Source organism: Rhagoletis pomonella, unplaced genomic scaffold (genome assembly GCF_013731165.1).
Source record: "Rhagoletis pomonella isolate Grant_MI unplaced genomic scaffold, Rhpom_1.0 Rhpom_scaffold_00001, whole genome shotgun sequence".
In the NCBI taxonomy this organism is placed as follows: Eukaryota; Metazoa; Arthropoda; class Insecta; order Diptera; family Tephritidae; genus Rhagoletis; species Rhagoletis pomonella.
In genome coordinates this window covers 36,445,796-36,467,027 of record NW_023458555.1, presented here as the reverse complement: position 1 = coordinate 36,467,027, position 21,232 = coordinate 36,445,796, and the positions used below count along the sequence as shown (strand labels likewise).

The 21,232-nt window shown below is 34.1% G+C and overlaps 1 protein-coding gene across 1 annotated transcript; it reads left to right on the top strand.

The window, feature by feature from the left end:
* The first annotated feature begins 5,924 nt into the window (after positions 1–5,924).
* On the top strand, positions 5,925–18,423 carry LOC118743701. The gene is made up of 5 exons (XM_036476465.1): positions 5,925–6,349; positions 12,783–12,892; positions 17,297–17,561; positions 17,651–17,800; positions 17,876–18,423. The coding sequence occupies exons 1-5, from the start codon at positions 6,286–6,288 to the stop codon at positions 18,025–18,027; spliced, it is 741 nt and encodes a 246-aa protein (XP_036332358.1). The 5' UTR covers positions 5,925–6,285; the 3' UTR covers positions 18,028–18,423.
* The last annotated feature ends 2,809 nt before the right edge of the window (positions 18,424–21,232 follow it).

The following is a 21,232-nucleotide window of genomic DNA, read 5'->3' as shown; positions in this document are numbered from 1 at the left end:
GCTTCTTATATCAAATTGAAAAATTTTGTTTGAATTTCTACACACACTCCTACAGATTTTGACAGTTTATGACGCCAAAGCAAAAACAAAATACATGTCAATTTTTGTTTTTGTACTCCTGCTATCACCTTATATTAATTCCCCTTGATACATATTAGAGGGCTGCATGAATTCATTCAAACTTCTAGACAAACAGAGTACTCAGCGTTTAGAATTTTATAAGTTATGAATATACATTTTGTTTTATATTTTCTACCTTCAAATGGAAGAATGTGAATGAATGAATGGAAAACATTCAAATCATTCAAACTCAGTTCGGTAAAAGTTTTTTTCTACAAATAAGTTTTTTCGTATGTAATAGGAGCGCAGCAATACATACATACATACATTGTATGTTTGTACATATGTGCATAGAAAAAATATTTTTGGATATTCCCTGCAAACCATTTTTTCAGAGTATTCCGAATCGTAAAGAAATTTTAACGAATTCGGAAAGATCCCATCCGATTTTTTTCCGAATTTTCTAAAATGAAATAAATTACGCACACTTCCATTCTTTTACGAAATTTCGGAAGAAAATCGGTGAAGAAATGAAAATAATGCTGCTATGGGAAGAATTTCTTGCCTACTTTTTTCAGAATTTTCTTTATTTTTCGCACAGAAATTTCTTTACGAGTTCGTGTCAACCACTTCATATAATTTTCTTTGAAGATTCGGATAAAAATCGTTACAGAAATCAGATACTCGTAAAGATTTCGTTAAGATTTCGGGAACTTTGGTTTGCAGGGAATTCATACACAAAATTGTCATTTATTTCAATCCAATTTATTTTCACTTTGTTTGAATATTGTGATGTCGACACAAATATTAGAACAGCTATTCATTCAAATTCAAAAAAATTTTAAGCCAAAATCAGTCATTCGTTTTGTATATGAATAATTCAAAAGCCGTTTTGAATGCATTCATGCAGCCCTCTAATACATATGCAATTTTTTTGAGTTTTGTTCACATCAGAGTCATGAAGCTGAAAAAAAAAAACAATTTGAAAGCTCAGAATAGCTCAGCCCCGCTTTCTTTGTGAACGCACCCTAAGAACCAGATCATCGTTAACGCTTAAGTTATTGTCGATGTTAATGTCAGTTCCCAAAGAAACATCAAAAACTGGTAATTTCGCATTGATCAGCTTTACTCTCGCCTCCGATCAGCTTCCACTCTGACGATTTTGTATGAAATTGGAGCTACGGCTCCAAACCCAACAAAAAAAAATTTTCAATTCCTGAAATGTGGTTTATGCCTTGTTACAAATTACTGTTCAATGAGAAAACTCATACTTTTCCTTCTTAGCTGGCCAGCAAGCACAAGTAGAAAATAGCTTCTTCCAGGTTTTAAAGAACTTTGTTCTTTATGCACATACATTTGTTAATGTTCTCGATTTAGAAATTATAATGGCGTGAGTATTTGGCAGCCAGACCTGATTTAAAGGACAGTTTAAGAAATAAAGGACAAAAGGCGTCATTTATTTACAAAAAATTTACAAAGGGCACAAGGGTAAAATAAAGGACAGATGGTCACCGTACCTATAAGTTCCGATTATCTCCACTTCGGTATGGTTGCGGTCTTTTTATAAAAATATTATTTTAAATTTTTATACGTAAGTTTGTAAATATTATTTATAATTTAAAATTTATAATTAGCTTTTTATGAGGTTATCGAAATATTCCATCAATACTAGTTTCAATGCGATACAACAACTAATCTACAGCTAAATGCAAATCCAAGAAAAAGGCAAACCACAGTTGTAGGCCGAACAACGAATGGACAATGGCTGCTACGTTCGAATAGCTATAAAACTCTTTAGTATACGTCAAGTTTTGAAAATGGAAGAGGTAGTAATTAGAAGCAGAAGTAGAAGTAGAATAAAGAAGATAGATAATGGCTAACAAAGAGCCCAAACGCGGCGAAGAAGACTTTGGCACAGAAACTTTGGTAGACACAAAACAATGATAAATCGAAATGCTTAACTGTGTCATAGGTGCATGTGCACTCACAGATACATACATACATAAATGTCTATACATTAGGGTGGTCCAAAAATACAAGCGGGGGAAAAGAATGTTAAGCACTCACCTCCTTGGATTTTTCTAATTATTATTTTTATATTAATAAAAAATGCCCGTATTTCTTTTGTTAAAAAAAAAAAAACAAATGAAATAAATTCTTGCAAATCCATATTTAACGATCGAAAAACTCTGTTTCTCCTTAGGAAAAGTCCCAACAACTATACCCAATTTCTTTAATTAACCATTCTCTAATATGAGCTATTTTTTATAGGTCCCCAAAAACCCCAAACTACAACAACAAAGAAAACTATTTTTTAGTTATGTATTAAGAAATGGTAAAATAAATAAAAAACAGAGAAACAGAGTTTTTCGTTCGAGTTCTATACAATTTCTAAGAAAAAGTGTTTTTCCCATACAAAATACATGGAAAAACATATGGGCTTTGAGGCTGTTCTAAATATAATTTTTTTTTAACAAAAAAAAATCCGGTAATTTTTTTTCCATTTAGAAAAATCCTAGGCGGTGAGAGCTTAACATGTTAAACTTTTTTATGTACTACCCTAATGTACATGCGCGTCAGTGTGCTTCTAAAATGCTGACTTCTAATTTGTTGACTTCTCTAGTTCATCAGTTAGTTGCCTAGATAACTTATTTGTTATTTTGTTAGTATGACTTAATACCTTGCTAACCTATAATTAAGCCAGCGATGCGTTTAGAACGCAATTCATTTAAAGTGGTCATTAAACCATTTTTTATTGAGCAGAATGAGCATTGAGACCTTCGAAGTGGACAGTGGGCCGATTTGAAGCCCTAACATTTTTAATTGATCACTGTTTCTTGCTGTTGTGTAATTTATCTATGTATGTGTACATGGTTGTTAAGTTGTAAAATTTAAAAATTAAAAAATTTATTTGAGGTTATTATGCTAATTGAAATCTTGCAGTTCATGTGGCTGTTTTTTTTTGTTTTAATTGTGGTATTCAAAGTACATATGCAAATTATTCTACCCATGGTTCTTTTGCGGCTTCAATATTTCGTAACAAAGAAATCTTGTTTATTTTTAGTTAATTATGTGAAAATTTACTTATCTATTATTCTTTGTGGCCATTATGTATGTTTAGTATGCACACATTTACATATGTTAATTACAATGCATCTATGCATCCAAGTTGAAAAATAAAAAGTTTCAAAATTGACAATTTATATGGTTGGATTCAAGTCTTAGCGGATATCCTTGAGATACTCATAATTAAAAAAACATGTCTGGCCACAGAAATTTGTACGCCTAAACGTCAGTTAATTCAATTAATAAAATGGTATTAATGTTCGCAACAAAAAAAATAAAAATTCTTAATACAGGCCATTGAATTTTTTTGATATATAAAAACTGATTAACTGATTCTTCATCAACGTCTCAAGATTTTTAGACTCGTCCATGTGAAAGACGTACACTGAAATAAGAAGACGATGATAGTTATAAAGTGAAGTAAAGCTTTGAATGGTGAGTGTAATTGAGTGTGTTTGTTCTTCTGGATAGGCAGTCGAATGACCATACTCAATCTCGACTCTAGCACTCTCGTTCCAAGCACTCTGGGCAACGTGAACAACCCATGTGGGATATGCGGTAACAAATCTGTGTGAGCTTTGGGTCACGGCAGAAAGAGAGGGAGCTTCGGTGGCAAGAATGATAGATTGCGCCGATCAGAGAGGATTTTTGAGAATAACTTTTGTGTGACGTCACACTGGTGCAATTGCGAGAGAGAAATGCCAAAACGTGAGCAAGAATGGAAGAAGAAGAAAAAATGTTGCAAGGAAAACGTAAACAAGTTGCACAAGTGTGACGTCATGCAAACCACGATTCTGTCAAATTCGTTCAGAGAGGAATAGCGGTCCGAGATCGGCGCAACCTTTGTATTCTCTCAATCGTGCTTCGGTGGGGTCACTCCGCATTATTCGGCTTAAGGGCTCACTGAAGCCGGCGGCAGCGCCTGTTCAATAGATGCGGCTGCAAGTGGGCAAGTGTCTGTCTAGGAGCAAACGGCTCAGGTTATAAATGGGTTCTCAAATATTATGCGCTACGTAAAACTCCCTTCCAATGAAAGGTTAAATAAAGTCACAGATGAGACTTTATTCTTTCGTTGACGGCCACGGCAAACGATTATGAGGCTATCATTTGAGGGCTGACATTACCGCCAACCAAGAAATACAATGGACGGGACATGGAAAAAATACCGTGGAGACTTGAACCGTCTACTATAGCTGCTAAGTAAAGGAGTGCAAATTCGGTGTTGGATTAGTGAAGGCAAAGAGCACTGGGCCGACTATTTCCAAGTACAGAAATATTTGTGTGTATATAGATTTTAGGATAAATTTAATACCTTTATTCAAAGACACACACTTCGCCGAACAGGAGATGAATAAAATGTTGACATCAATACGTAGAAAAAAGCTTGAAGGGAGCGTTTATAGTCATCAAGGTCACATCCAATAGGAAAATCATCTCCAGGTTCGTCGAGAGGGGCTTGACGCTTTTCAACGCGAGATCGCCGCGACGAATTTGCGACTGAAGACTGACAGACAGACAGTAAGTAATAAGGAGCATAACCTACCTAACCGGTCATAACGTTTCGCGCTGTCACATGACATACGGATTGGCCTGACGACGTAGACGGAATGCCGTATTTTTCTTAAAGACGACGAGACGTCACAGCATATTATTCGTCAGACTTCAGTCTATATCTTAATTCATCTGCAGTCGAATCACTCATTATTAGAATATCATTCATCAAAGTACTATAGGCAATTATAACGAAAACGGATAGTATCTTGTGCAGGCTGGATTAGGAACTTATCATGGGGATACCAAAGATCTTGATGTTCCTGGTTCTGGCATTTTTTTTTTTTAACCAAAGCGAAACCAACCTACAAGTACTCGGCTCAGACCGCTAGAATTCCTCCTTGATTCTTCCACTTTGATGAGCTGCCTCTTATCTATTGCGGCTACATACATAAACTTATTTGGCTTTGTTCAGCGGCGACTTTACCCCAGCCATTTAGCGATATCCTGGGTTATAAATAAATATTATTATTGGAAACATTTAGCGGGAAAACCCAAGGCGAGTTGTTTGAAGTAAAAGTTGGCTTAAGACGATTACAAGATTTGCCAGCTTCACAACGATTTTCCTTGGTTACACAACTGTCCATATTGTGGGTGTTGTTGGACAATTACGCAACCAGAGATAATAAAGAAAAGCTGCCAGTGTGCATTAAGGACTAAAGAACGTGTACCATTTGTTGTAAGCTTTTTGCAAATGATAATCGAAAATGATCACTGAGCAGGGTGACCAGAAAAAAGTTTAATTGAAACATGGCAGAAATATACGTTTGTAACCCATAGCTAGATGAGAGACAAAAAAAAAAAAATGTATGAAAAATAGGATTTCTTCTTTTAGCGTTTTCGTTTCAATATTTACTTTTCTTTTATAATTTGCAAACAAAAGTAAAAAATTAACTTTATGTGTCAGTAAAAGCTAAAATTTTAATACAAATGTTAAACTACCATTACATCTCACCGCCTATACCCCTTAGCTGTTTTTAAGCAACTCAGCTATTACATGTGTTGTTGTTATAGCTGCAGTTGTTAACCTGTTTGTTTATTTGCACGCGATCTTTGTACGACTAACTACCGCAATTGTTTTTGTTGCTTCAGCAATACACATATGGGTGTATGTAATTTCGCTTAGCAAGTGCCAACAACCAACTAACCAACCAACTAAGCGACAAACAGACAGACAGACTTACCCAAACAAACTGCCTCAAATCGAGTCACCAAGATCGTTGCGAAGTTTTAAAACTCGTGCCGCATTCAAGCCAACCAGCAGATGAAATTCTCATCTCGTCGTGCATTGACGCCGTCAGCTGTTACCCGGCAAATTAAAAATTGTAAAAAAGAGAATTTTTCACAAAACTCCAAAAGCTGCTAATTTGTTGCATGATCAATTAAAACAAAAAAAAAATAATAATATTAAAAAAAAACTGCAAAGTGAATTGTGACAGCCGGAAAACACGAAATTGTGCAATTGGTGTTGTGTGAGCGAATACAAGAAGATTGGTGTCGAGCGTAGTTGCAACAGTTCAAGGAAGTTTAAAAAATAAAAAAATTTTTAAAAAGGAAGTTTATTTGCTGTGATAGTTTTTGTGATTTGCTAAATACATTTAAGTAAAGATGTGGAAACTATTTATCTGCCTTACTGTTTTCCAAGTCATTTTGGCGCAGAAGAGTGAAATACGTAAGGATTTATTTCATTTGCGGTTAATTTTGTATTGGTGAAGGAACTTTTTATTTACATAGAACTATAGTACTTATCACAACTATGCTAAGCAGCTAAATATGGACAATATTTGACTATAGAAAGTAATTTTTAAGCAAAAAAACAAAACCTACTTCCATACCCATATCAAAATTTAAGATTATCGTTTCTTTATGATGTTATGATCAGATCTAAACGAAATTAGTATGGGACCACCCTTGAGGTAACACCTTTCCTTCAAAAAAAAGTCATAGAAAATTAAAACTATTAAACTATTATTTAAAACACTATTTATAAAAAATGCAATTAAATATTAAAAAATTAACATTTTGTAGTTGTTTTGTGCGCATTTTATGGTTTTTAGTAAATTTTTTCAGGTCTTTAAATTTGATATGATCATAAAAATGCCTGGTAACACAGTTAAAAGTGTAACCGTGTAAACATACCAAAAGTAGTATCGGAAATTACAATTTGCGGAAATAAAAATTTCTTTCAAAAGTCACTTTACTTGCAAGGTGTAACCGCTCTTGCAATCACTTTTGGGAATTTTTGACAGACTTTTCACAAGAACTTGTACTTGCGTGTCTAACAGGTACTTAAGACAATTTAAAAAAAAGTTGTTTATGCTTTTTTTTAACTATTTAAATACTGAACGTTAAACTAAAAAAAAAAAACAACAATTTATGAAATCGGCTTTTATTTCTACGAACATTCATCATCAATGAAAATGAAAAAAATACAGTATTTCCCGGATAAAGCACGCACGTTTCTGTCGCAGATTTTAGTGGGAAAACGGATTGGCAAAGTATTCGAAAATGGAATCGGTAAACAGACGAAAATCCGCATTTCATCCAAATTTTTTTTCCTTCTTTGAATCTATTTTCAGAACCAAACCTTCAGAAGAAAACCTTTTTTTAAATATCTATTTTTTGTCTGCTTTAAGCTTTGTTTACAGTTACAACAACACACAGGACGCTTGTACTCTAAAACGTTTCGAGTACATTATTGCTAAAAATTTTGAAATTTTACGCTGTAAAGGTTAGATCGACTCAAATCAGTATTACGAATTCTGTAGACTCGTTTATTGACCATTGTATTTATACAAATTTTTTTCTTAAGTTAATAGTTAAATACTTTTATATATTTTTTGTATACTATACCTTTGCGACACATATTTAAGATCTTTTATTAAAGCCTTTAATTATGAACTGTGTCAATATTATGATCGTACTAATATAAACTCGTACATATGTATGTATGTATGTACACACTAATAAAGGGTACTTACATGTGAGTTATTTTGGGCATACTTCTCATGTCAAACTAAAACCAAAAAAAAACTTAAAACGAGTTTTGATTAAAACATGTGTAAGTATAGTGAATGTATCTATATGTCGAAATTAGGGGCAATTAATTCGCGAATTTGTGCTAACAAACTTCGATTCGGCCTTGAGCAATTGCCGCTAATACACACATATGTATGTATGTATATACCTAGAGGCATACATATGTATGTGGTTAAACACAAACTTAAATTCTTATAAGCGACTCCAGGAAAAATCGACCAAGAATTGACCTCGTATTTTGCTTAAAGCTATTGAAACTTGTTTTGTCTGAAATGGCCAAACAAAAATTTATTATTTTCGTCTGCAAATTTTGCAAGTTTTTGACTTTAGTTGAATTTTATTTTTTTGATAAAAATATCACTTCGGTTACTAAACGAATTTATATCACAGTTTGGGTTATACAGTGGCGGTCAAAAGTGGATGAATCGCATTTCGTATTTAATATTTACAATGTTTTTTAAGCTATCATTTTTTTGATATATTTTTTTTTTTAATATGGTTCATGCTTTAACAAATACCATATAATTCACACTTTCAAAATTTATACAGAATTTAGAAAAATTCCATAAATTTTTATCTAAATTTCGAGGTTTTTAAACAGAATTTTTTTTATTTTTTTGGTATGCAGGATGATAAAATTTTAGTAAAATTAGTGTAAGTTTTGAGCGGCTGAAAAACCGCATTGATTTCTAATACTTTTTTTCTTTTTTGACAGCGTTTTGAACTTTTTTCCATATAATTATGAATTTTTTGTGGTAGAATATGTGCAAGACCATTTGCAAAAAAAAAAAAATTAAAAAAAGTCCACGCCAGTTTTCCTAAATTTCGCTTTTTATATGAAAATAAAATTATTAAAAATCAATGCGATTTTTTAGCCGCTCCAAACTTGCAATAATTTTACTCAAATTTTATAATCCTGTTAACTGCATACCCCAAAAAATTTAAGAAAATTCTGGCTAAAAAGCTCGAAACTTAGATACAAATTTGTGGAATTGTGTTTGAAAGTATGATTTATATGGTTTTTGTTAAAGCATGAACCATATTTTTGTAAAAAAATAAAAAAAAAATTTTGCTTGAAAACCATTGTAAATATTAAAACGAAACACCATTCTTTAATACATACAGCGGGGAGCAGAAATGAGTATACGGAGATTTTTTTTTAAATATTTGCAAGGTTTTTAAAGTTAAAATTTTTTGTTTATTTTTTTCATAAAAGTATGGTTCATGCTTTAACCGAAACCATATAAATCAAACTTTCAAAGCTTATACTAAGCTTAGAAAAATTGAAAAAGATTTCATTAGAATTTCCACCTTTTAATCTGATTTTTTAGAATCCTACACCAAAAAAAAAAAAATCTCAAAAATCAACGCGATTTTGCCGCCGCCTAAAACATGCACTTTATTATACTAAAATTTATTAGGCTACCAACGACTACATACTCAAAAATATTCTAAAAAATTTATTAAATTTTTCTAAGCTCTGTTTGATTTATATGGGTTTGTTTAGGCATGAAAAAACAACAAAAAAATGTTACCTTTAAATCCATGCAAATATTTAACAAAATCACCCTGTACTCATTTCTGCTGCCTACTGTATGTACATATGTACATATATACATATGGATGTGTCTTGCTGGTGTCTGAAGAAATCGCGGTAGAGCAACTCGATTAACTTTTAGTTCAGACCCCATATCCGACTAGAGTGTCTTCTGTAGGCTCACATAATGCGGGTGGTTTTACCAACAGTTTTCGTATAGATGAGAATTTTAGCTTACGAGTGTTGAAACACTGTTTGGCTTCAAAGCAGCCTTTGTTGGGTTAATACTGACACCACACGCAGAGCTGGACCCATAAGACAGTCTGAGACAGTGCTGCTGAATGTTGTCTTAAAAATAATTAGCAGGTTCTGTGCTTGTCCATTATTTTACATTTTAAAGTCAGAGCAAATAGGATTGAAGTTACAACCTTACTCAGTTTACAAAGCGATTCAACACAAACTCGACAGCAAGTATTTGAGTAACGCTAAAAAACCAGATAAATAGATAAAGGTAAACAATAAATAAATAAACAATTTTCAAGTTGAAGGTCTTTTAACGGTGGCTGCTTCAAACCGCTGCCTAGTAGATAAATAAGGAAAGAAAAACCAAAGGTTAATTTATGTATTCATACCAAAATTTACATTTATATGTACATTAGGGTAGTACAATATACATGTGAAAAAATAAAGCCGGGATTTTTATGCTCTCAACCCTAAAATCAGAAAATATTTAGAAGTCGCTCAAAGCGCTCAAATTTTTCCATATAAAATGGAAAAAAACAACTTGTCGTAGAAATGGTATAGAATTCTTGAAAATCAATATTTTTCGATCGGAGACCTCTGTTTCTCTTCAAAAGATTCGCAATAATAATACCTAATTGTTTATTTAACCATTTCTTTATAGTAACTGTATTTTATAATAATAAAAAATCTTTAGTATTAAAAAATGGTTAAATAAACAATTGAGAATCATTACTGGAGGTCTCGTGAAGAGAACCGGCATTTTCCGATCGAAAAAATTTTGATTTTCAATAATTCTATATCATTTCTACGAAAAGTTGTTTTTTCCTATATAAAATACATGGACAACTTTGAGCGCTTTGAGTGACCTAAAAATATTTTTTGATTCCAAAATAAATTGGAGTCTATTTTTTCGGTATAGAATCGAGAGAGAATCCCAGGGGGTGAGAGAAATAAAATTCAGACTTTACTTGTTTTGGATCACCCTTATGTTCATACATATTATATACATGCTTGTATTTTGATTGACTAGAAAAACGGAAATATTTTTGAAAACACAATGCCATTAAATGATTTGTTCAACTAGTCATCAATTAGTCAGCAACAATCAACTAAATATACATACATACACATGTATGTCATTGGAGCAGAGCTTATTGAATTAATTCAGTGTTGCACAGATTAGCTTTTAGCAGGCTTATTTAGCCTGACCGGCAGATGAAGTGTTCAGACAGCACGATGTTGTATCTAGTTAATTAGCATTGTGAATGAGTGACTCCGGCAAATTAATTGTAGGTACCTATGTATTAATTTACCTACATATATATGCATTCAAATGTCTGCACTATGGTTAGGGTGACCATCTGTCCTGTATTGTACGGGAAGTCCTCTTTTTTCGTTAATTGTTCGGGCAAGTTTTTTAATTCGTACGGGACGACAAATATTCTGTATTTTATTTAATTTCCCGTATTTGGCAATTTGGCGCCTTAACAGCTCATCAAAATGACATATATGAACCAGTTTTTATTTTTAAATCTGGACGCTTGTGATTAGAATCGAGGAGCACATAGATGGTTTCTGAAGTTATAATTTTGTGTTTTATTGTTCAAAGTTTTAAATTTTACCAGCAGCATTTAAATTTTTTTCGAGAGCTTCGTCTCTTAAATGCAAACTCATTAGGCGAAGCTATGCCAAAAAAACGATTGCTGATTGTAAGAAAGATTGTGTCTTCAATGTAACTAACACCAAATACGAAGAAGAGGAGAATATTGTAAAAGTAAAGAAGCTCTCAAAGTTTGGAAGTTGGGAAGGGGATTCCTTCAGAGGTACGCTATGCACTTCAGCTCGTTCCGGATGCTATTCACAGCATTGTGCTTGGCCAAAATCCGAGCCGTGAAATAATACTCGTAAATATCGTTGTCGGCTAATAAATCTATGATCGTTGAATGAGTTTTTAAAATCCTCTAACTTTTGTGGATAAGTGCAAAAATTATTATTTTTATGTTCCGTATTCGGCTGCCATAAATACATATGGTCACCGTAACTATGTTATGTTGTTAGCTTATAAATATTTCCGTGGTCACAAGGTATAACAGCTTAAGTCGGGAGGTTGGCTTTAGTTTAATATACCATTCGGGTAGTATGATTGCGAATTACGCACTAGTCGTTTGAAAAACTATTGGCAAATAAACATGAAAAAAATAAATTTTAACTAAACCAATATCTCCAAACAAGCCTAATATAAAGTTCTTTGTGGTTCAAATATTAAACGGAATGGTGAATTACACTGAAGCCAATTTCCCGACTTAAGCTGTTTTGCCTTGTGACCACAAATTTGTGTGTTTGTAGGTCAGGTAAAACTTGAAAAGCCTTTGCTATACATAAAACATATTTGTATAATAGTGCATTGAACTTTAGGAATGATAGTTAGATTTGTGAGGAAAAATATTTATTTATAAATCTATACTAAGGACACTCAGAGACACAATTATAAGAACATAGTAAACCAAATTTTTAAGTGCGTTCATTTCGGTGATTCACAAGAAATAAATAAATGGGGTTTAGCGGATCCCCAATGCATAATAGGAGCTAATATTCGCTCATAATTCGCTCATACCTTGTATGGGGAAAAGTGCCTAGAGCCGTCAGCAAAAAAAAAAAATATATTAAAAATCAACGCGATCTCTCAGCCACTTCAAATTTCTACATTGTTATATTTAAATTTAATGGGCTTTGAACCTGTATACCAGCATATCTTTTTTAAACCAGAGTAAAAAGTTAAACATTTTAATGCAAATTCGTTAAATTTTCCTTAATTTTGTGTAACGTTTGAAGCTTTGATTAATGTGGTTCTGTTTGGAGCGTGAACCATATTTTTGTAAAAAAATTACAAAAAATTATTGCTTGAAAAACATAGCGAATATTAAAAAAAGCAGGTATACGCAGATATAATACAGTGAGTGTACTTTCTATCAGTTTAAAAACATTTTTTTTGTAGTTAAAAATCCCTAACAATTTCGACCTTGATTTTACGTTGAAAAATTTAACGCTTTTGAGAATTTACCACGCTTAAGAAGTCTTGTGAATCCCCTAAATTATGTAGTTTGAATATTTTTGCCGTAATCTGAAAAAACCATTTGTAAAAATTTGCGCTTGGTTCAATTAAGTGTCTCTAATCCTCCATCACTAACACTACTAGTATGTACTATAAAGTCACTTTATGTTTATTGTTGTTATTCTTTACTACAAATGTATAATTCAATAAATTTTTTTTAACACTCATTCACAGCCGCATATATCAAACAATGCCGTCGAGGTGATCCGCAATTGTTGGAGTGTTTTAAAGGTTCCTTGGAGCATCTGAGGCCATATTTGGCGCGTGGCATTCCCGAAATCGAGGTGTGTTAATTTGCTTTAAATATACAATTTGTTTTCTCAAATACATAATATTTACTAGCTATGTATGTACACAAGTACCTGAAACGCACATTTATATAATACTTACATAGTTAGCTCAAATTGGTATAAAACATGCAATATTTTTTTGTAGTAAATAAGCGATATCGCACACCTAGATCTGGAGTGAGCTAACTCAAAATCCAGAGTAGAAAATTGTCAGCAATTTTTTTACTGAAAACTTAAAAGTTTGAAAGGTCTTCTTAGCTTCACAACCAAAAAGTATTATTTTCTCAAGAAAATATTAAAAAAAAATATCGCAAAAAATCCAAAAATTTATCAAATGTATAATGCACTATTATTTCTTTTAGTATCCATTCAAAAATTAATAGATAATAGGGCATGAAGAGTTATGACACTTATGCCAAACATTTCACTTCACATTTGACGATTTTTATATCTGATCGAAAAAACATCGAAGTATTTTTTTGACTTGCATCCCTAAGTCAAATGTGGTGCCACACCAAATGATGCCAAACTTAGTCAGAAAGAAGAAAGTTGCAGAGTTGCTTTTTTGCAACTAAAAACCAAATTCGATTTTTTTCTAGAAAAAGTGGACTTTATCCTAATTTTAGCATTACAAAGTTCGATTTCGAAAATTCGCCATTTTGGAGCTAAAATTCGATTTAAATTCGACTCTCGAATCTTCGAATATCGAATTTACCCATTCTAGGTCCCTCCACATCACAAACTGGCAGAGAAGCTCGGCCAAACACTTGGCAAATGTGTAAGCGGCAACATATTATTATATGGTGGAGGCAGTTTCATCAGAAATAGCTGTAAGAGCGCTGAAGAATTGTTGGGTAACGATTTATTGGACCAAGATCTTTTTCTGGACTTAACGAACTGTGAAAGTCAATGGTGGCTCTGCCAGGTCTCAAGGCACACAGATATTCAATGTGTGTGTCATATTCGCACACCCAAAAAGTCATTCAAAAATTGCAATTCGTCAATTTGTACTTGCACTTATATAACTACATACATACATATGCACATAAATGCATCCTTAAAATGCTATGGACTCAACAATGTCTGTGCAATTAACTCTCGTAACATTAACACACAAACACGCACAACGCTGTCAGCTCTCCCCCAGTCAGGCGGAAAGGAAATTATGCAACGCTTATTTTCAAGCCGAGCGAAATGCAACAAAATGACAATGCGGTTAAAACAAATGCCCAACAAAGCAATTCAATAATTGTTGAGTGCTGCCTGGCGACAGACAACAAATGGTTGATTGTCGTTTTCGTGTTGCACAGACGTTTTGCACATTTTAATGGCATTTATGTTGGCACACTTCGATGGTGCATTTATGTATTTACTTTTTTGTTGTTGTCTGTTTTGATCCCCAAGCTCTTGCACTCCATCAACGGTTTGGCGTAATGCACTCTTTTTTTTCCAGAAATTACCCAGCGATTCCATTTGCTTTCCCAATAGCAGTTTTTCTAGTTTCGCCATTTTTAGCTTATCCAACTATGCGATTTTCACGCTTCCACAATGCGATCGCAATTTCTCTTGCAACACGTTTTTTTTGCTGAAATTTATCTATTCATATATGTACATATGTATGTATGTATGTAAGTAAATATGGGGCCCGTCTTAAACGCCGCATTCGGTAATGAAAATGATGCCAATGAATTGGCACTTTTGTGGTCGAGCAGGAAAATTCCAGATTGCTGTTTTACTTGCTTGTTAGACTGGGTATTTGTGATAAAAGATGATACATACGATGCGAAAAAAAGTATTGCCTAACTTGTTTTTTTGTTTTTAAATTAAAAGGAGAGATGTGCGAGAGTTTCATAAATTTACGTAAGCTTTGCATATGATTTGTATTTCGCATATCGATGATCTGAGTAGCGGGAAAAAAAGCCGGCAAAAAAGTAAAATTTTACTTGATGTACTTGCAATCGCACGGAGCAAATAAAACGAGCACGTATTTCTTCGATTACAAAACATTTAGTAATGCATTAAGCCGAATGGGGCTCTGCTTTGAAATGCATAAATATGTTATGCGTTTTGCGTGCAGCAAATGAGAAAAGTATTGTTAGGCTACCGAAATTGAAAAGAAGTAATCCTTAAGATAAATTCCACGAAAAGCGTTAAAGATTTAGACGTTTAGACTAATTGTCATAGAGCTTGGTAAAAATGATTTATTTTGGAACGAATTTCCGTCATCGCTTGTCAAGTTTGGTTTGGAGGCAGACCAGTTTCGGCCTCCCCTTTCCATCTTTGGGAGCTCTCAAATATGTATGTACACTTAGGTGAAAAATTGAGTCAGTAATAAACAAATTCACAATTTATGCGTTTTTCGGTGGTTCTTTGGTAAAATTTGAATCTTAAAATTTTTGGGAAACCTCTAACTGATCTTGAGAAATCCTGAAATTTTTAATAAGGTCTTTTAATGACGCTAATTTTTAAACCATGAAAAAATTATTGCAAACTCTAAATTAAGAATAAATTTAAAGTGAATAAAAATTTTTTAACATAACTTTATTTAGAATTTGAAAAAAAATGTCAAGTTCAAAAATTCATATCTTAAAAAAACACTTTGAAAATTTTAGAATCTTATAAGATTAATTGGAAGTATTGTATAAATCAAAATTGAGCCATTGCACATAGTATTTGACCGATTTAGGCGGCCAAAATTATTTTTATGAAAATTTTAACTCAAAATGTTTAGAAACCACGCGTTACGATATTCAAAACGGTAAATGTTTAAAATCAAGTAAATAGAAGGGGAGATGTGCTAGCATTCCACCAAAACAATGAAAATAAAGCTGCTTAAAGTTTTACATCGATAGACTCCCATGTTATCGAGGTCCGATTGTAGTAATATTGATACATGTATTCGTATCGGCGAAGAGAAGGTTCATTTCTAGGTTTGAAAATGAAAAGGGTTGCCACCTCCTAAAAAATTAGATGCAATTAAGTTAAATGAATCACTAAATTACTAAATCAATCGAGATGGTTTTGAACAGGCTTTATTTCTAAATGTGGGAGGATTACCATCTGTTTTGTAATTAAATTCAACTTTAATTCAAGGGAATTAGGTAACTGAAATATGTATAACAATATGGGCGTCAGACTAAAAAGTTTAATAAGGTTATAGTTAAAAACTATTTTTAACAGGGATGTCACTTGTTTAAAAATTAAATCCATTATATATAATAGGTTAAATTAAATCTTAACAATATGGATATGGAACATGAGATGGTTTGCCACCTGTCAAAAAATTTAATTCAATTAATTTCACGGTAAGGGTATCATCCAAATGGCTTTGAAAGGGCTTAATTTTCAACTACATTTAGTAAGATTGCCACCTGTTTAAGAAAACAAATTCAAAATAACATATGAAGAGAAAAAACACTATATGGAACAACCATTATGTTGAGTTTTATTGAAAAAATGTCCACCTTATGTAACACGCAGAAATTTAATACACTCATCGAACCACCGCCCCATCCCCCCTCCCCCGCTTAACGTTGTTGGGGTCTTAACTTTCCTACCACCCGCCTTTACTCATTGAACACATTTGCAGTGTACCCTGTACATGTAAAGAAAACTTGCACAGTACTGCAGTAGTAATTTCGTTTTATTTTTCGGTAGTAGTAAGTATTTCAAATGGTCACTGCACAGCAAATGCACATTTTCAGCAGATTTTTTTGTTTGTTTCCAAACTACGAACTGTCAAGCATAACACCCAAGCAAGAATCTCAGCGCAGTTGAGTGGTGTTACATAACTTTATGACTGTAGTTCATTCCTCTAATCCATTAAAATTAGCAAAAATACGATATTTTTCCTTGTAGCTCTGCCGGTACCAGTTCATATTAGATTTGTATTAAACTATGTGGATTATATGGTATTCATGTGCTGTACAATCCATTTTAATATAATTTAAATAATTAACACACGATTCAAAGCAGTGTTTTACAACTTAGGCTTGTATGAAACACATCTAAAACCCAAGTAAATAGTTATCATCACGGCACTTTGACAGTGCGGTGCGAGCGAATTAAAGTAAAGAAGGAATAAAAAATAATGGAATCTAGTCAAGAATTATATTCTCTTCACCCTATATTCAGTTATAAAAGAAAAAAGTGCGTTTGGAAAATTCGACTTTTGGCCGCCTAAATCGCGAAACTAGTCTCGGAATGATCCTGAAATAGTTTTGAAAACTTTTCCCGACGAAATTAATAAAATTATATGAAATTAATGTTAAATTTGTAACATAGCCTGTTTATGCATGTAACTGAATCGCCTAATGCTTTGCCAAGGCGTACACAGTTGTTTACAAATCAAATTTCTTTGTCTTACATAAATATCATCTCCTCTTGCGCTCATTGCAGCTACCCTCCGTAGAACCATTCAGAATGGATGCACTGTCACTACAACTCACCGATGGTCCACAAGGCTATAAAATCACCTTGAAGAATTTGGAAGTACTGGGTGCAAGCAATTTTCAGGTGAAATCGATGAAATTGAGTCAAGGTGATGAACCTTTCAAGGCGCGAATTGCAATGCCCAAATTGAACATCGAAGCGAAATACACGAGTTCCGGTGTGTTGCTTATCATACCAGCCTCAGGTGGTGGTGACTTCCATGCCACATTTGGTTCGTATATAAAATGAATATATTAAAGAAATTTAAAGGCTGAAACCTTTTTATTTATTATTTTTTTGTATTTTACTTTCAAATTGCAGAGGGTGTTACTGCCGATCTCACTGGCAAGGTGTCGTCAAGCGAAAAGGCTGGTCGCTCACATCTCCATGTAGACTCACTCAGCCTGGTTCTGAATGTTAAGGATGTGGTCATGAATATTTCCGGTGCCTTTAATAATAATCGCATATTGCGTATGTATTTGTTTTAATTTCTCAAACGAAACGTTTACAATGCTATTACTATTTAACGATTTATTTTCTTTCCAGTTGAGGCCACAAATCTATTCTTACGCGAGAATGCACGCGTCGTTTTAGAGGCCATGCAATCGCAGTTACAAAAGAAATTGGCGCAGGAATTCGGCAAACTGGCTAACCAGCTGCTGAAAAATGTACCCAGCGACTTGTTCTATGTGGACTAAAAAGTGTGATTTTGTAATTTGCTTGCAGAGATTCGAGTCATCTCAAGACACTAACAAATATGTACATATTTCATAATGACTTATTCCAAGAGATTAGCTGGTATGTGGCTCTACACATTCTGCATGCATTTGACATTAGTTTCCCTTTTTCCTGACAAAATCGTAATAGACTAACGGCTTAGTTGCTAGCGAAAAATTAAATTCACAAGAAAATACACTTCTTTCACTTTCGGTATTACTATGGTCTTGAGATTGCCTTATCTTACTGCAAGCATATTGAAATGTATTATTATTTTGTTGTTTTGTAAATAGTTTTATTTTTAAGTTGAAATTTAGTTATAAGTTTTATTCATTTAAGCTTGAGCCCATTGTATTACAATAAATTTAATCAGTAAACTTTTATATTTTTATATACATACATAGATATGTATTTGGAAATGTCTTTCCTATAGTACTTAACCTACATTAGGGTGCATCACTCTCTATACAAAAAAAAATATTACTGTTTTCCCATCGGAATTATAAAATATTTTACATCTTGGGACTTCTGCCAAAATATTTCTGAAGAATTTTAAGATTGAACCGTTCTTAAAACACCTCCAAAAATCCAGTCTTTTATAAATAAAATTAGTCATTTGGCTAGTGTGCTAATGTCATTGACATTAATTTCCTTACGAAAGTTAATTTATGGCAATTGACATTAATTCCAATGACATTATTGCACTCACCTTTTTTACTCTTACATTTGATTGTTTGGATGGCTTCGCGGACCACTTCGGGTGTTTCCGGCGTTAAGAACAACTGCTCTAGAGCGGTGATGTGCACTACCTTTCCCGCGGGCAAAGCTCTTTTAAGCAGAGTAAAAGCTCTCTCTGCCCGTCGCTGCTCTATAGGATTCTCAGAAGAACTTCTGAATCTCTCACAGGCTGCCTGACCGTTAAGATACCATCTGGGAAAGGTGGGACTTTCTGCAGGTTCCGCGGCCTGGCAGAGAACAACGCGATACGCGCTGGTGGTAAAAGAGGAATAGGGAATTTCCAATTGGCGTCAGTTAGCCAGAAGAAAAACGACTGGCCGGCTTTATTGGACTCCGGCAGCAAACAAACAGAAGAATCTGGGCTATCACTGAATTCTAATAGCTACCAATGTACGAATGAGGTTTTAGAATTATCGAGATTTCAATTTTACCTGAACAGGAATAAATACTTAAACAAAATTTGAAACAAAAATGTTAACGGCAAACGTTAACACGATTCTACTATGATTGAACTAAAACTGTACAGAACTATGCTTTACGTTACGAATTACAAGAAGTTTTCAATAACGAATTACGATTTATAAAAGGTTGAACATAATTTGCATGGTAAAAAATACGAACTAACGAGGGGACCAAAATGTTCGGAAAGTTTTAGAATAAATGAGATCTTAAAAGGGTCCAACGGAGTGTTGCGAATTATTAAGATTTTCGAATTAACGGGGTACGAATTATCGCAATGTCATTGTTCTTTACATAAACACGTTGATAACTAATTGGATTCAGTGATCGCATTTTCGGAGATTTCAAGAAAATCGTACGACGATGAATTCACTTGCTCCTGCCAGGAAAATAACTACAGAGCAAGGCGGGGTGCTGTCGCCGCTGCTGTGGCTTTGCGAACTAAACAACAATCTTCTAAGGCCCAACAGGGAAGGAGGTTAAATTTGGTCGCGTACGCAGACGATGTAGTGATTATGGTAACCGGATTGTGCATAAATGTGATAAGCGGAATGCTTCAAAGATCAGTAGGGGAATTGGGTTATTATGCAGATAGCTGCGGACTCAACGTTAATCCCTCGAAGACAGAGTTACTTAATAGTACTTACTTACCGCAAGGAAAACGATTCCTAATTTTAACCTACCTTCCCTAGCGCTAAGTATTTGGGAGTCATTCTCACACCCAAATTAAACTGGAAAATGAACACAGAGCATCGAGTAAAAAAGGCCTATGGTTTTCTTTATTCGTGTAAGAAAATGCTGGGTAAGAAGTGGGGCCTACGACCTGATCTTATGCTATGCATGTACAAGGCGGTAATTTGCCCAATTATTGCAACTGGTCGCTGGTTTTGTGGAAGGTCGTAGAGATGAACTATATACACACAATATTAAACAGGGTACATAGTCAGCTAGCATTGCGATTACTGGGGCGATTACGGGAATGGACGTATCTGGTTCTATTTAAACGACCGAAGCATTCGCGAAAAATCTGATCACATCTGTTCTTCGCTTATCTTCAAGAAAAACTTACTTACTTACTTACTGAACGCTTTTAAGTATATATTTTTACGCAAGGCTCAAAATGGATTGTGGCGTTAATTTTTTTAACTGACCTCCAAATCGAAGATTCCATTCGACTACCGAATTCGGCCAATGTTTTTCAGGCGAAGATCTTTGTGATCAAAGAGGCATGCGAAATAATTTTAGCCTCAAAGCTAGCCGGGATTCCGCATTGCTATATTCTCAGATAGCCAGGCAGTGATCAAGGTCCATGGCTCTGTAAGCATCACATCCAACAAAATAAAACAGTGCGGAGAGAACGTTATGGCTTTAGCTGATAGGCATGTCGTTGCACTGATCTGGGTGCCGGGGCACAGCAGAATTTATTGCATTGAGATAGCCGGCGAGCTAGCCAGGAACGGATCGGCTTTGGATGTCTCAGAGGCACAGGAGGTTCTTGTGCTTCTGAGCTATATCAAGAGCCGCATCTCTCAGAACTGGAAAAAGGTGGATAATATAGGTGGAAAGGTCTACAAACCTGTAGGATCTGCAGGAGTCTTTGGCCCACCTGCATTGCGCAAAACGCACTGCATTTCTCATCAAACTCAACAGGAGGGATTTCTATCGACTAACTGGCGTTTTGCACAAGGCAACAGGGCCTAGGAAATCCATGCTGCAAGACTAGGACGGGAACACAACATCTCTTATTGTAGCTGTAATTCGACAGATGCAAGTTCTTGTAAGTTCTTGAACTACACATACAGGATTTAAGAGAAATAACCGTCTTCTGCTGGATTCTTTTCGTGTTTTCTTTTCAGCTTCAATAGCGAGTAGTGGTTTTATAACGGCACGCATAAGTGCTAACTAACCAACCAACTAAAATAAGTATGTACACTGGTTTCTTTTCTAATAATGCATTTTTATTTTTATTATTAAATATTGAAATAGTTA